Source organism: Pectinophora gossypiella, chromosome 5, assembly GCF_024362695.1.
Source record: "Pectinophora gossypiella chromosome 5, ilPecGoss1.1, whole genome shotgun sequence".
Lineage (NCBI taxonomy): Eukaryota > Metazoa > Arthropoda > Insecta > Lepidoptera > Gelechiidae > Pectinophora > Pectinophora gossypiella.
This window is the reverse complement of record NC_065408.1, coordinates 8,049,736-8,066,886: the sequence shown is the minus strand read 5'-3', so window position 1 is coordinate 8,066,886 and position 17,151 is coordinate 8,049,736. Positions and strand designations below refer to the sequence as shown.

At 35.3% G+C, this 17,151-nt stretch overlaps 1 protein-coding gene and 1 long non-coding RNA gene across 2 annotated transcripts in view; one reads left to right on the top strand and one right to left on the bottom strand.

Moving 5' to 3' along the window:
- LOC126366817 (uncharacterized) overlaps positions 1-12,493 on the bottom strand; it is a 190,228-nt gene extending 177,735 nt beyond the window's left edge. The window contains exon 1 of the long non-coding RNA XR_007566396.1: positions 12,368-12,493. This is a non-coding gene — a long non-coding RNA (uncharacterized LOC126366817). The remainder of the gene's footprint in view (positions 1-12,367) is intronic.
- On the top strand, positions 6,022-16,891 carry LOC126366732 (luciferin 4-monooxygenase). The gene is made up of 11 exons (XM_050009963.1): positions 6,022-6,231; positions 8,498-8,705; positions 9,274-9,463; positions 10,244-10,366; positions 10,729-10,894; positions 12,500-12,637; positions 12,982-13,107; positions 13,835-13,915; positions 14,092-14,238; positions 15,653-15,818; positions 16,524-16,891. Exons 1-11 carry the CDS (start codon positions 6,088-6,090, stop codon positions 16,664-16,666), a joined length of 1,632 nt encoding a protein of 543 aa, XP_049865920.1. The 5' UTR covers positions 6,022-6,087; the 3' UTR covers positions 16,667-16,891.
- Positions 16,892-17,151: the final 260 nt, after the last annotated feature.

Below are 17,151 nucleotides of genomic sequence, written 5' to 3'. Positions count from 1 at the left end.
CATTGGGGGTTATTTGTTATTTTTTTATTGTAACTATGGTCACTGATTCGTTAAATGTTTTTTATTATCAATCAATTATTTATATTTTTTATTCCCAACACTTTTAAAAACACAAAATAACTTTCGCGACGGGTTTTTTGTACAAGCTGATTACATAATAAACGTTGCACTCGGACGGCAGTGGCGGTTGAAACTGACTAATGCGTTTGATAAAAATGTTGACGTAGTAAGCCTGCTAACGGTAGTTTTACTCCGGCCAAACCAGTTTGAGTTGCAACGTACACTACGTTCTTTCGTTCAAATCCGCACGCACACTAACTTGTCACATTCTAACATTTCTAACTTTATTTATTTGTTTATTTTATCGTTTTATACGCATTGTTTTGTAAGTATTATTGTATTTCTTTCATGTATTTGTAGATACACTGCACACACACACGCTTTTAATATATGTTTTTGTAAACTAAGTACTTTATTTTATAAGTAAATATTATTATGTATTCATTCAAGTTGTATTTGTGGGAGACACGGCTTCCGTGCCTCACTTAGCAGGGTCCACAGAATACCAGCGTCGTGGCTCGCGCCGCGGCTTATGCTGAGTGAGGCCCTTTTATAAAGGACACCACCACCATCGTTGACCAGTCCATACACACAATTATTTGTATTTCTCGTGTATGTTGTCTTTTAATTATTTTTTTTTTTTTTTATTATGTGTTTGATTGTAAGTTATGTGTTACTCCGTGTTTTATATTATATATTTGTTACTGTGGTGTCCCTTTATAAAAAAAAAAAAAAAAAAAAAAAAAAAAAAAAAAAAAAAAAAAAAAAAAAAAAAAAAAAAAAAAAAAAAAAAAGAACAGTCTAAAGAATTATCTTCGCAGGTGTGCGAAAAAACTCGTCACATTACCTCGTTAAGAACTTGCAGTAAAGAACTTTTAATTTCATATCGTCTGTCAACATCAAAAAATTCATTCCACTGTTACGAGCCCGTAAATTTTCGGACTGCGTTTTATGTAACGATTTATACAGGGAAGTCGAGATAAAATTATCCTTACTGCCTTAAAAATGCAGAGGAAAATCCTTTGGCTATATCCAGCCAATGAAACGGTTGCCAGCGAGATCTAATTTAATGATGTGTCGTAAACAGATGCTCAATCGCGATAGACAGGGAAAGAACAACAACCCGCGCGTACACCCTTTTATTACCTTACATGTCTTTCAGCGACTGTTTAACCTCCTAAGACCGAATGTTCTTTATAAATCCAAACCCCATTGTTTAACTATTGTGTCTGGAAATCTCGGTCTTAAGAGAATATGGCGTATTATGTAAATATCCTTTTTTACAATAACATCCCGCACACTGACGTGAAATACGCTTTCAAACGACCTAAACTCAATGTTGTCCCAATTACATCCAATTACTAAATCTAATGAAAATTAAATATTCCCCGCAGTCTTGCTTTGTCCAAACTCTAACGAATTCAATTATCTCTGACCGTTAATTAAAACTTAAGTATAATTTCATATTGAGTTGTGGCGAGAATGTTCTACAAACAGAACAACGTGAAACTTCTTAGGACCTGGCTTAAGATAACAAGAGAAGAGAAACTCATTAAAGTTTTATGTTCGGCGCCTGGCGGTGAGATGCTGTTGATTTTATCTAAGAGCAAATTATTAACGGCAAGTGTTACCAGTGGGTGTGGTAATCAGAGGTTGCACGGACGGGCCTACCCAGGAGCTCAGAGGCTCAGCCCCACTTTCCCGGCCTCGTTCTCCTTATCGTATGATATATTATGTGTTAATATCTACGCCGGATGGAAAAGTTCCGTTCCTAGGAAATTTCGAGCAGCATTTTCCAGAGAGTGAAGAATTTAACGATGTTTAAACAGAGTTTAACGTCTGCCAAGTCTTAAGTCTTTAAACTAATCTCCTCCGTGACCGAGCTATTCTTGAATATTCATACGTACGTATTTATAAGCTTAATATTATGTCTCATAAAAATAAAAAAAAGATGTGTGAAATACCAATCACAAGTAGTATATTATTTATTACATAACACTCCAAAAATGCACATCACAACTACAATTGGCCGGATGACATCAATTAAAAAGATAACGAAAATATTTCGATATCTTAAATACGTTACTGTTGTTATCTGAGGCTTAATAAAATCACCAAAAAGATTTATTTGATCAAATGATGTTAATTATTAATCAGAGTGTCACGGTTAATGTTTATATTTATGTATAACTTACTTACTATACTTATGCTTACTGTTATACTTACCTACTTACTTATATACATATATAATATATTATATTACCTATATAAATTATGTATATTATATGCAACGATTTTTTCAATGCAACTGAATTATTCAAATTTCAAATTATGGAATAACATAACATAATCTGAAGTAACATTATGTTACTTATGATATACATAACATAATGTTACTAGTGATATGATATCATAGGTACATCTGATGAATTAAGTACCCACACCGCACCGAGCTTTCTGTTAGACCAACGTGATAGGTCAAAGCCTAGACCAGGTTATAGAATAAGGATTTGATGATTGTGTCGACCGAAATTATATTGGGAACCTTAAGCAAGCAAAGAGTATACTCCAAATACCTCGTTATTCTATTTTGGGTTGATAAATGAAAATATAACATAAGTAGTTGCAAGTTTTTATTCATATACTTAATGGCTCTTTATGTGTGTCGACGACACAAATTTGGCACTTGAAAGACTAGTAGAAATGTTTAAGACGTGTATAATACAGTTCTGTAATAAAATAAAAACAATCAAGACTCTATTTCGATACATAAACGGATCTGACAGTAATAATTGGCTACTTGAGAGTATTATGATAAGTATTTTAAAAATAACAAACGATTATTTAGGATAAGGGCTGGAGGATGATTAAGCTTTATATAGATAGAAAAAAAAACTTATTTTTCTTCTATTGTTTCAAGTTTCGCGCGAAAACGGTCAGTCTCATGACATTTTGCCGTGACAGTGACATTTTAACAAACTGCCAAACAGTATGATTTGAAACCTGACAGATACTTATTCTTTATTTTGTGAAATGTGACGTCACACGAAGCTCAAAAATATAAACTATTGGATAACTATCGTTAAATGATAAACAATCATATACGTTATATTTTATATTTTATGTGATATTACTCTTAGCTAACAAGAAAAGAACTAGATAATTTCGGAAGACACCTGCAGCCATTTTTGGAATTTGAGTCTAAAGATCAATATCCTAATGAACTGTACAATCTGTGTTAGATTATCTACCAACGAATAGAGTGACAAGTTGCTAAATTATCGCCTCTATAACTTTTATCTAAATACACAAATAACACTTTTTATCAGTTAGGAAAAATGTTTCTCAATCACATCGATATAATCCTAATACAATAGATAAAATAAATATCAAATTGGGATTACCCACTTAATATTCTTTGATTTTATTAGATTTTAATCATGGTAATCTGATAGATTGGTTATTGAAGAAAATTGTTTTAGAGTTTGTCTGTCAAACCTTCCTTACGGCTCACATGTCTTAGATTGCTCGGATAAAACTTTTATTTGTAAGGTCATAAACAGTCATTCAAAGCCTCCGTGGTTTAGTGGTTGACCGATGGGCTCATGATCCGGAGGTCCCGGGTTCGAATTACAGCAGGGGCCTGTCACAAAAATCACTGATACCTAATTCGGTTAGGACATCACAGACTGATCACCCGATAGTCCGAAAGATGACCCGTGCTTCAGAAAGCAGGTTGCTTTTGGTCCCATTACTACTTACTGATGAAAGTGATAGCTACTAAGTCGTTACATGAGCCATGTCATACTTTTGGCGGCTCAATAATAAACCAAAACTATGTTTGCTGAAGTCAGTCATCGCTCTCACAACACACACGATAGAAGAAGATTGAGACGGTTCCTTTTTTCCATGATCGGTATCTTTTGCCAAATCTTAAGCAGTAGATTATACGATTATAATTATGAATCATGTGATTTATATCGTTTTTCAAAATCTTATTCTAGACGTGATTAGATATACATCCACTCTTTAAAATGAATCAAAATGACAATGCATTACCAATTAAAAAAAGTACCTAGGTGATTCACCTTTCTAATTTTACGGAATAGTCTATAATTAATATTACAATGGCCCCGATTCCTGCAGATACCGCCTAATTTTATTTTAAGTTATATCCGTCATTTTCATATCCGTCGAAAAGGAAAGGGACGGATGATTCACAGCTCTTAATTTTAGGAAGAATGAGTAAATGAATGAATAACCCGGGCGAATCAAAAGGTACGTCGCTGGTATGCAATCCGTTTGACGTGCTGTCTACTTAATTGCGTCGGGTTATTGACAGACGTAAATTTTTTAGACGGTTGGTTTAGATTTGTGCTTAAAATTGACGTGTGTTCCATAAATTTTATGCTTGTCGATTACCCGTCCCTTTCCTTTTCGGCGGATAAGAAAATGACAGATATAACTTAAAATAAAATTAGATGGTATTCACAGGAATTAGCACCAATATATGTATAAGTATTACATTATCAGCATTCATGTGCCGTTCCTGGGAATGTTCCCACTTTGGGAACGTTCCCGGCAGTAAAAAGGCGCAAAACTTAATGTAAAAAGAGCTTTGTTACCTAACCTTTAGGCAGATAAGACCAGAGTACAAGAAAGAACAATTTGAAAAAGGAAAGCAACCAATGTTCTAAGTACTAGAAAGAGTTTTTACAACGGGAATATTTCCACTTTAGGAATCGGGATTCCCGGGAACGGCATATCACTGATCATCAGATTATCAGCGAAAAATAATTTCCAATAAAGGTAACCAGATTTAACGTAATACAAGGTCATACTTGAATACTAAGATGAAAGATGTTATGAAATCGGAAATTGGAAACATTTTCTTCTACGCGTCGTTTTGTCTCTCTTCTTCAGCAACTTATTTCTTATTTTATTTAAAGACTTTTTGATATGAGCATTTGAAGTAAGCTTTTTGGTCTTTCATATTTTTCCATCAAACCCAAAGTCCTTAGACTTCTAGACGGGTACTATCCAGCCTACCCTTACATATTGTGCGGAGATACAAGCACTTAATATTATAATTAGGTAGATAGATTACGTGAGACAATGCCACTTAGGCCGAAGGGTCGATCCGTAAAGTTTAATTGTGCGACGTCATTGTTTGTTTTAAAGTTTGTACCCGAGGCTCGAGCTTCTAAACACCATTGTATTGATCAGTCTTCAGCACTTTACTAAGCGATTAATATAAAATAAGGATAATGGTGAACAGACTTGTCTGCGAATTTGAAAAGAATTTTATATGAGGCAGACTAACGACAGTTAGTACCTACATTGTGCATCAAATGTTAGTGAATAGATTTTGTTGAAAATTCGCAGGTACATGTGATGTTTAATCAGACGTCACTTGTAGTGACTCATTTAAAGTAGTTGTAAATTCTTTTAATGAGAATCTTGTTTCTAACGCAGCCGACACATATCTGTAATGTTTCAAATATGTTTAATAAATAAACGCGCTATAAAGAAGCATATTATAGAAAATAACAAATCCTGTCTAATTATGTTAAGTACACGTGTGCGTTTTGAGGTTGACATGTGGGCACGCAATTTAATACCCATGTTTACTCAGGTAAACGTGAATAACAACAGACAGGAAACACAAATATTATCATAATGTTAAAAATTCTAAGTAAAGATCGACTAAGTTAATGTTCACATTGATAGAAAAGAAGCACACATCGGCAATTTACTTTTATAAAAACTCAAAAATGATGTGAAATGCAATTAGGACTATTATATATAAAACAGGTATCTACCAGAATTGATAACTGGAAACAATCAAATTGATGCACTATCAAAGTGAATTCTTGCTGAATACTGTAAGATGTTGAGAGATAAGACAAAGGGTATAAAAACGCACGATATCGTAAATTACAATTATTGTGAAGTCAGGAGCCCTTGGACAGTTTTGTGGTGGAAATTAGTTAGTGACTAAACTGGTGATTTGAACAATTATTAAAAATGTTGGATGAAATTCATATTCGGCAAAGGATAACTGCGTTAAGGTTGAAAGCTGCTCAGAAGTATGACATCATTCCGGAGAAATGTCACGTTGGACATGTTGTACTTCAAGCCATGCTGGAGGCTCCTGCCAGAGTACATCAGGTTAGAGATAGCTATGAGTTTTTTATTGCTCGCACATTACAATTAAGTACGTTCACAGACAAAGCTTAATATTAAAATACACCAAGGCGTTCCATTACAAGTCAAACTTTAAGTATCTAATTAAACGTGCTCACGGTTTTAAAAGTGTGTTTCAATCTAAAAAAAATATTGATGAACGAATTTCTAAATCAGATGAGTTACTAGTTCTTCTTCTATCGTGTGGGTTGTGAGGTGGAGTACCAACCACGAATCGACTACTTACTTACATCTGTAAGAAGTAACCGGGACCAACGGCTTAACGTGCCTTTCGAAGCACGGATCATCTTACTTTCGGTCAATCTGGTGATCAGCCAGTAATGTCCTAACCAAACTAGGGACCACAAAGTAATTTTTGTAATATGTTCCCACCGGGAATCGAACCCGGGACCTCCGGATCGTGAGCATAACGCTCAACTACTGGACCAAGGTCGTTACTAGAGAGAGTGGTCGCGAGTTACTAGTTTAGATTTGAGGACTAATGTGGACTAGAATACGAACACATCAGTGAGTCGATTTAACATTAAATGTTATACCACCTTCCGGTTTTTTCTAGTGTCTTTTGTTGTAAATGGTGATAGGGATAGCTGATGGAGATTACGAGTGTGGTAGTCCAAGTTTCCAAGCCGCCTATAGGCGTTTAATCTAGTTAACTACTCCTGACATGGATTAATAGCAGGGATCGTCAATTTTATGTGCTCTTGAGCAGAAAACAATTGTAACTAAACGTTCAACAGACCACTGGCGGCTTGCGTAGATAATTGCTTAACTTTTACGGTCGCCGTTTCCGACCAAAGATATGCGCAACTAGGCTACGGGCTCTTCGGTTACTTATAGTTACAGTTAGTTTTAGTTATCCACTTGTTGCACTATGATCAAAAGTATAATCTATTTGTTTGTTAGTTGGTAATCTTCTACTGTCGTGTGAGTTCAATGACCGACTTCATTTGTGGTATCAGAATTATTTTAAAACCGCCAGAGGGGCCTGATATGGCTTATGTTCCATACTCTCGCTGACAACTATTCATATCGCAAGATATAATCGGGTAAACAAATCAATTGATACCAATCAATTAATTGACGAAATAGTTATCTTTAACAAGGTGGCCTTGTTAGATATTATTTAACGGAAAATTACCTAAAGGCTTGCATAAATACCCTTTCAAATAGGTGGTAAAAGTTTAAAATGTATCTGAAAAAGTGCCTTTGGTTATTCTTGAGTGTTACCTCATTTAATCTAATAAAGATAATATTTATATTCAAATTCAAAAATATCTTTATTCAGTACATAACGAACGTCTCATCCGCCTAAAACTACTGCAGCTTCTCACAACCTGTATAGCCGGGAAAAAGAAGCTGCAAGAAAAACCTCGGCACAGGGCCCTAGACGTTCTTTAAAAAAATAAAAATAAACATAAAATATTGGTATACAATACCAGATGACTGGATACCTGATGATGATGACTGGAATATTTAACTAAATAGTTATCAAATATAATAGGTGCTTACTTAATATCTTCTTTATGTAATTTGGTGAACTATTAACATTGTAGTTAAACACAACGGGCCTTAGTGGATGTACTAAGTGGTCCGCCACAGTGAAGATGTCTAGATTTATGGTCAGCGTTCTTCATAATTCGTTTGTGCGAACAATTTGAACCTAAAAGTAATATGGGGAAAACGCACACTTTATGCAAGTTAGTAATACGAATAGTATAATATACGTACGAAAACGCATCTAAAATATAACCAGGCTCTTTTTATTTTTAGCGAATCTATATATCTGTATAGATTTATATCTCTATCATAATCCAAATAACAATTGTTATCTTTTGAATTAACTACAAAAAGACACATTATGACGCGCGTATTATATCGCAAGATTTTAGGATTTTGAATCTCTATGTAGGTCGATTTAATAATGATTATGATATCACTTTACTTATCAAATCCGCGTGACGGAATTATTTTTTAAATCGACACTTGTTTGAATACTCATTGAGTACAGAACGCGCGAAATGCAACATTGATATAACAGATGGCTTTATTGCTTAGGAAACAATTTGTATCAGGTGTACTTATTTTGAAAAATATATTACAGTTTATTAGAGTAGTATTAAATAAGAACTTACGTATAAATAAGACGAACTCACACAAACATTATGCCAACTACTGCAAAACGAACTGTTGTGTCTTATATATGTTGTAATTTTGTCAATGTTTTTCTTAGATTGAAGGGGTGTCGGGACAGTCAGAGACGAACTTATCAGTGGCCACGCGGTCGATGCGTCTGGCAAGCGCGATGAGAAACAGTGGTATCCAGATCAACGACCACGTAGTAAACATGGGCCACAACCACCTCGACCTCGGCATACCCTATTACGCCTGCCACCTCAACGGATACTCTCAGTGCGCTATCGACCCACGAATGACACTATGTAAGTTTGAACGTTAATGTCAGTCCAGCTGAGAGGCAGAGATTAGCTTCAAAATTCGGAATCAGAAATCAGAATTCAGAATCATTTATTCAACGTAATTGTCATGGATAAACTTGTTGAAGGTCAATGTAACATTTTTGAATTTACGTCATTTCGCAAGGTGTTATGGCTGAGGAGAAGAAATGACAAGAAACTGCAACAGCAACACATCTTTTAAAAACCAATGGTACACATCACAAGTTATTTAATAACTAGAGGAACACATTCAATACCAGACATTTTTATTATTTAGTTAACAATGGTGATTCTCATAAACACCACGACATGACACCATTATAGACGTCGATACGGCTTACCACCGTTGGTCTAACAGAAAGCTCAGAGAGATGTGGATTAGTTCACTTTGCGATGGATGTACCTCTGATTACCTTAATTGGGATATAGTCGTGTTATGTTATTTATGTCACCATGACATGCTCATTTTTTGTCATTTTTGGATAACGTACCAATGATTTAACTTAACAACGAAGAATGTCTAATATTACGTTGTTATCTCTATCTTTTCCAGTGGATCTGACATCACTCTTCGGACACATAGACCCAAAGATAATTTTCGCACCGCAAGAAAAGTTAGAAGACATAAAAACGGCGTTAGATAAAAACAACAAAGAAAATGTTCGTATCGTCATATTTGACGACAAGAAGAATGACCTTGAAGCGTTTATTGCTGAGCATAAAGGCACTGATGAAAAATTCAGGTATTTTAATTATGTATTAAAATGTACGCACAAATCTATCTATGTTACCCCTTTATTACAATGCTGGAAGCTTAAAAATTAGAGTGAATAGGCATATCTTATTACACGCGTCGGGCATACAGCGATCTGCGCGTCCAGTATAATAACGCTTTCAGGATATTGTTGAGGTTGCCGCGATATTGCAGCGCCTCTGGTATGTTCGCTGAGGCCCACACAGATGGTTTTGCAGCAATCATGCGGAAACGTTGTGCGTCGCTTCTCACGCGGACTCGAGCCAGCCCCAACAGTATCCTGAAGACGTTATGTGATAGGTGACTCCCCCCTTCTAAAAAGGTGGATGGAGCTTCACACCCTATAATTTGAACTTATGATCGCCCGAATAATGTCCTACTAACACTAGTTTATAAGTCATTTGTATACTAACATTCTGTGGACTTTGTCCGAAATAAACGATTTTTATTTATTTGTTATTTATTATTAGGTAAGCCTTAGCACCTTAGGCCTTACTACAAAAGTGGTCAAACGCGAATCATATTTGTTTATTTGTGTCTCTAAAGCTAACACTTCACGGCCTTCTTTCGTAAAGGAACAAGTCTAATCTAATAAAGACATTTCATTTATGAATAACGAAAATCAGTTTTATAATAAATCACTTCTTCTTTACAAAATAAAATAGTGTACTTAACCATTTTATGAAAGTTTACAAGATACTAAACTTCTACCCTTTAGTTAGGTTACTTAAACACATAAGCTTACTAAAAATATGGTCTCCATTTCCAGGCCAGCAGAGTTCGACCAAGCTAAAACAATTGCTTGGTTGATGCTGACAAGTGGAACCACTGGTCTACCGAAAGTTGCCATCATACCTTTCGAAACTCTCCTCAACGGATTGTGTTTGTGGTGGTAAGTGATTTTATTTAAAATCAGAACAATAACAATTTAATGAACCAGATTCTTTGTATACCTATTTTATGAAGTAAACAAATGTGACGTTACTATTAAAAATGTTTATTACTAGTAGATAAATATCAATTTAAAGTACGCGTACGTTACTTGCACGTAGCGACACAGCGGCCTATGGCATCAAACAATTGTACCCAAACAATTACAAACTATAGTGACATTATATCAATGTTTACAGATACATCAATGTTGATGTAATGAAAATTAAACAACGATTTTCAACCTCTCATTATAAGTAATATTAGAAATATAAAATATTATTTTAAAATTTATTAACAAATCAATACGTATTTCCATTTCAGGGCGCCATTCACTAAGCAGTGCTCGGTGATCATGGCTATAACGACAATCCAGTGGATGTCATCATTGTACTTCTTCATATCATCACCAATTATGAAGTGCACGAGGGTGCAATGCTCAATGCCTATGACCCCACAACTGCTGGTCATGGTTATCAACAAGTACAGGGTAAATTGCTTTTAATAATACTCTAGGTACACTTTTCCAAAAAACAAAATACGCTCTTATATATAACTCAACTCAAATACCTACACTCTTATCCACATATAACTAACAATAACACACACAACATCACATTTCGTTATTTTTATGTTAATAGGTTCGCATAGGCGTGGTGAGAGCCGGGGTAGCTCAGTTGGTAGAACGCTTGCCTCCCATTTTGAGGTCGCAGGTTCAATCCAACATAGGCCTAAGCCAATGATTGACTAATTTGTTTTCAAATTCATGTTTGGTTCATAAATGATTATCACGTGCTCAGCGGTAACATCGAAGGAAACCCACATTCCCGAGAAATGCAATTTTCGGAGGTATGTGATCTAACCTAACCTGGGCTGGTTTTCCCACCGCGGGTTGGCGGGTCAGACAGGCAGTCGTTTCTGTAGAAAACCTGTCAAATCTTCAGGTGGGCCCTGTGAAAAACGGTATAATGCTAGGTAGATGATGAGGCTCGCCTAGGCGTGATCGTATATTATGTTGCTGTTAAAAAATTCAATCTTAGAAATACTTATTAAGTATAGAGGTAAATATCGAGCATTAGCGTCTGGCAAAAAATAAGTATTGATCGCGGAAAGCGTCTGGCAATAGTATAAAGATGGCTTGCTAATACTATCCCACTGAATATATTTAAACGCCAGCTTTAGCAAAAGTGTTTGTGTACTCTTACTGCCTGTTACGACTGCCGATAGGGACTGTCATTCAAGCTTAGCTAATGTCCAATAATGTACATTCGTTTTTTACTATTAAATTATATTATCGTAGAAAAAAATGGTTTGTTTTTATTTGGTAGCTCTGTGACCTAAGCTTGTGACAAGTAAGTCATTTGGTAGTAACTTTGTTCATTAAGAAAGTAAAAGCAAGACTACTTAGTGTTTCAACAATGGAGTATCTAGACATCTTAGTAAGCTGATTAATGAATAGGCCTTTGTATAATATATTTAAACAGAAACAGGAGCTAAATAAATACTTTATTTAAGACGATCAAAACAGACAAACTCAACAATCACTAGTTACATTTATCAGAAAACTTGTAGCACTCAACCGAGCATTAAAGTTTTCCGATAGTGTAATAAATTAAAAGTACATAAGATCACGCCTATTTCCCTTTAGGGTAGATAGAGATCCTGACACACCACTTTTCTTCCACTCTCATCAAAGTTTCATGCATGCTTGCATTAAAACAACTTAAATTAGACTGACATGTCTCTTAAATAATATTGAATAATATTGGATTAATATTGTTGTCTCTTTAATTATTTTTTTTGATTAATATTATTGTCTCTTTATTTATATATTATTTTTTTGACGTGTGTATTGTAGATTTGCCGCAGATAGCATTAACTACTTGGCCGGACAAATGGGGAGCGCTGAAGGCTCTCATCCGGTATAACGTTTAAGACAACAGGCCGCCAATTGGGCGCGAACCTCGGCTTAGGACGTCGTCTGAAATGAAAAATATTTGAAAGAATTAATCGACCCTAGTGGGTCGATAGCGATAAGCGCTGATTGAATTATATGATAAAGCATATTTTAAAATGAGTGAATATAATATTTCAGCCCAACATAACGGTATGGTCTCCATTCTTACTGGCCCAGTTCATAAACGCGGTCGGCAGTCACGTCGACTTATCCTGCTTCACATACATCGCTATTGGAGGCAGCGCCATCGATAAAGCTTTGTACGACAAGTTTAGTGTAAGTAGCTTCCTTCCCATTCTTCCTATTCAACTAAAATTTTGGACTTAAGGAACCTATCCCTTAAGTATAATAGAGAAAAAGGTATTTTACGTAACGTTAATTTTGTCAAATGCAAGTTTATGACAGATATAATAAGTTGCGTTCATTATTAGCAACATTACTTACCTCAGAAACAGTGAATAAAATATTTAACTAAGATTTATAATATAGCTTATACTACTAATGTCATAATGGATTCCAATGATTTGACAAGTCCGTATTTTGGCAGTAAGTATATAAAACTTATTTTTCTCAATACGCAATAATAAGCGATGGATTTATTTATTCATTGATATTTACAGGAAAAATGTGACGCGTACCTGTACTTGGTGTATGGTATGACAGAACTTCTGGTGCCCGTGTTTGATTTCAAAGAAACTACACCATTCGGATCCACAGGAGTGCCATTCGACCGATTCCAGTATAAGGTTAGTTGAACTTTCTAGGAAAAACTTTGCTCTTTTTCGAAAATAGTTTTGCGCTTGGCCACAATTTCACTTGATAGTAAACGAGGATGCGGTCTAAAGCGCAACATGCTTAACTAGAAAATATTTAAATCACTCTAGCGGAATTAGCTAGGGAGATAGTGGGACGTGGTAGTTAGTACACAAACGTCAAGAATTATTACTGTACCATTATCTCTCTCAGAATTCTAACACTGATTTGACTGCCATTTCGGCTGCTAATGGAAGCTACGTTACAATGGAGATAGTATTCTAATCTTATATATTTTTTGAGCATAAACTGTACAATGTTCATGTACTTACATAAGTAGGAATGTACGTCTACAAAGGCAAAGAGTAAGGCTCCTAGTCGTAAAAATACTTTGACTCGGATAATATTCCGTGCTCGTCCGACACTAGAGAATGTCTGGCCTATATTGCTTTGATCTTTAATTAAAATTATAAGTAATGGATTCTATTTGGGAAATATCGCCAGGCAAACAATAAGTTCGGGAAAATATTTACGAAAACTTGGGACCTAATCTGTAATTGGCCTGCATTTTTTTTTCTAGGTCGTAACGTCAAATGAAAATAGCTTCTGTAAAACTAGGGCCTGACAATTTGTTCAGATTACATAAGCAGTAGCTGGAATAGATGAGATTAAGTTTAGAACAAAGAGAAAGGAACTGATGTTTTATAATATTATTTTCAGCTTGTGGACGACGACGGTACAATTTTGGAAAAACCACACGAAAGTGGAGAGCTATGGATAAAAGGAGATGCATTCTTTAAGGTAAATAATAATTTAAGTCACGCAATAGGAATAGAATCTCCGTTTAAACTGTATATAGACCCAAATCTCACAATATAATAGACGTCACTAGACAATAGTATCATGCTTTATCCTCTACATTTTCAGATAGGTTGCTCCAAACAACGTACTTATTGAACAATGTATTATAATTTCAGGGCTATCTCAACAATCCTGAAGAGACTGACAAACTGCTAACTAACGATGGATGGCTCAAGACTGGAGACATCTTCTACAGAGACGAAAATAACTACTACTTCTTCGTTGAGAGGAAACGATTGCTTATTAAATATACTGGTTTCTGGGTAAGTATTTGTTCATGCACCTCTACGGAAATATTATCAAATACTTATGGGTGATGGGCTGATCCTTTGTCACCATAAGATTCATCATGTCTATATCGTCATCATTATCATCATTAGGGCATCGTATCAACAGTGGCTGTAAGTTGTCTTTGAGTACTTGTAGCTCTGGTCACACCATAAGAGTTTACGTACAGTCGTGAGTATATTTATGTATAGTTAGTGAAGCCTGCAGTGGAGTAGCGCGGTGGAGTATGCTCCATATCCCCTCTGGTTGATTGAAGGGACGCCTGTTCCCAGCAATGAGACATATACAGGAAGCTAGTGACATCGTAACGAAAACTTTGAGGGATGATTCAGGCCAGAAAAAACCACTTGATATTAACTCAGAATCATGGTCTGAATCATCCCCCTCAGTATTCGTTACGATGTCACTAACACTCTGTATACTGTAAAGGCTGTTTATATGTATAGTTAGTAGAGTAGGTGACAGAGTCGAAAGCACTTGATTAGAGTCAAAAACTTAACGCAAAATCATAGGTTCACAAAGTCCAAGATCGATGCCTGTCGATTTTTTCTAAAGCACCTAATCTCGTTAGGTGATGCACTTAAAGGTCGTTCCCATCTACAACTCTTTATTTTTATTTGTATGTACATAAGATCACGCCTATTTCCCGGTTGGGGTAGGCAGAGACCGCGGAATTCATTTACTACGATCCTGACACACCACTTTCGCTTCTTTCACTCTCATCAAATACTTCATGCATGCTCACTGGTTTAGAGTACTCTTGACAAAATAATAGGAAATAACAATATATTAACTTTAATAAAATATTAATAATAGATTTAGAATAACTTTCAAACATTTGAATATTGTGACAAAGTAACATGCCTAATCTAAAATTAATCTAAACCGCTTATGCGTTTATCCATTTTGAAATAACTTCGTCGAACTTTGTGCGTTTACAATTTCAACAAAAACAAATCAGCTTTTAATATTTTTGAAAATTAATTTCAGTTTAGTCCGACAAAATTTTATACCCTTTCCTTTCATTTCGATTACAACGAAGCGATAAACAATTTGGCTTTAAACGTAATTTTGGTAATCAGTGAGGTATAATGGGTGCTAAATATTGTTTTTTTTTCTACTACTAGACTTTTACACAGCACTTTAATTTTTTCTTTTTTGTTCGACAAATATATGGATTCAAATATATGGGTTAAAATAGTCACATCGAAGCAATTCATCTAAGAAAGCAATATTGCTATTTGACATTTGTTTGCATTGCGCACTTACTTTTATATTGCACAAATGTCAAATTACAATATTGCTTTCTTAGATGAATTGCTTCGATGTGACCATTTTAACCCCCCAGGTCAAACGTTCTGCAACTTATAAATATCTTTCTGTTCTCAGATTTCACCCCTACAATTGGAAGATGTAATCAAGAAGCACCCGGGAGTAGAAGAGGTGTGTGTTGTGGGAATCCCCAACAAGGAAACGAATCAGACACCGGTAGCCGTCATCGTACGGAAAAAAGATCACAACGTCCAACCTCAGCAGATCTTCGACCTGGTTAAAAGTGAGTATGCAGGGCGTTAGTACCGAATATCCGTACCGAATACTGAGGAGAATGATTCAAGAGCATGATTCTGAGTTAATATCATGTGGAATTTTCCGTCGCAAAATTCAAGATTTTTTGTGTTTGTATAAATTATTTTCAATTATATACTTTTGCGATGAAAAAATCCAGTTGATATTAACTCAGACTAATGAGCTGAATCATCCATCTCAGTATTCGGTACGATGTCACTTACACCCCGTAAAAGTACGTACAGTTAGCCATACAAGTACATATGGGTGTTAGTGACATCGTAACGAATACTGAAGGGGATGATTCAGACCACGATTCTGAGTTGATAACAAATGGAATTCATGAAAATTTTAGTTTTTTTTTAATTATTTTCAGTTCAACTGAGAATCGTGGTCTGAATCACCCATCAAAGTTTTCGTTACGTTGTCATTAACACCCTGAATAATACGAATAAAGAAAGCAAGATGCATATAAGAATCTATGTGGACGTCAAATGACTGGGAGCCTTCTTCGGAAGTAGTGTAACTACGTTAACTATTTCATTTTGCTTTCTTAAGACAGTCAGCCTTAGCTATTAGCTAACCAAATATCCTAGCTGACCTAGCGTTGAGGACTGTACAGTAACGTTGCTTACGAAATCCTCCATCCATTCATGTAATTAATATACATAGTTCAATCATCTTCTCATTTCAGGTGAAATGCCAGAAATCAAGCAAATCCACGGAGGTTTGTTCTTCGTCGACGCGTTACCAGAAACGCCTTCAGGTAAAGCACATAGAGCCAAGATTCGTGACATGGCCGTGACCGCAGAAAAAATATTCCCAGTAAAGCAATAAGTTACTTATATTATTAGTCTCGTTAGAATTACGCTAGTTGTGTTTAGTATAGAGATAAATTTAGAAAGCAGCGCTGATAAACGACTTCCTATCGATTAAATTATAATTTTAATTCCTCCTTCAATTGAGGAATATATATCGACGCACTCAAAGAGTGATTACCCGCTCAAATAATCGAATTATTTCGAAAGTAACTCTTATTTGTTCACAGAAATTATATAATTATATCTATACTTATAATAAATCTGTAGAGAGGTCAATTCTGTACATTAAATATTTTTTCAAAATAACTATCAGGGGGTGATAAGTGGTCGATACTGATGCCAAAAATGCAATCAGTAAAATTTTTGTCTGTCTGTCTGTCTGTCTGTCTGTCTGTCTGTCTGTATGTTCCTTATAGAAACAAAAACTACTGGACGGATTTTAATGAAACTTGGTACAATTATTCTTCACACTCCTGGACAGGTCATAGTATACTTTTCATC

What these genes read in the sequence shown, in the direction of transcription:
- LOC126366732 (XM_050009963.1), top strand. Translation starts at nt 6,088, where the DNA reads ATGTTGGATGAAATTCATATTCGGCAAAGGATAACTGCGTTAAGGTTG. An exon ending in CTTTGTACGACAAGTTTAGT is followed by an intron (nt 12,638 to 12,981) that starts GTAAGTAGCTTC and finishes TGATATTTACAG; the next exon opens with GAAAAATGTGACGCGTACCT. An exon ending in GATCTTCGACCTGGTTAAAA is followed by an intron (nt 15,819 to 16,523) that starts GTGAGTATGCAG and finishes TTCTCATTTCAG; the next exon opens with GTGAAATGCCAGAAATCAAG.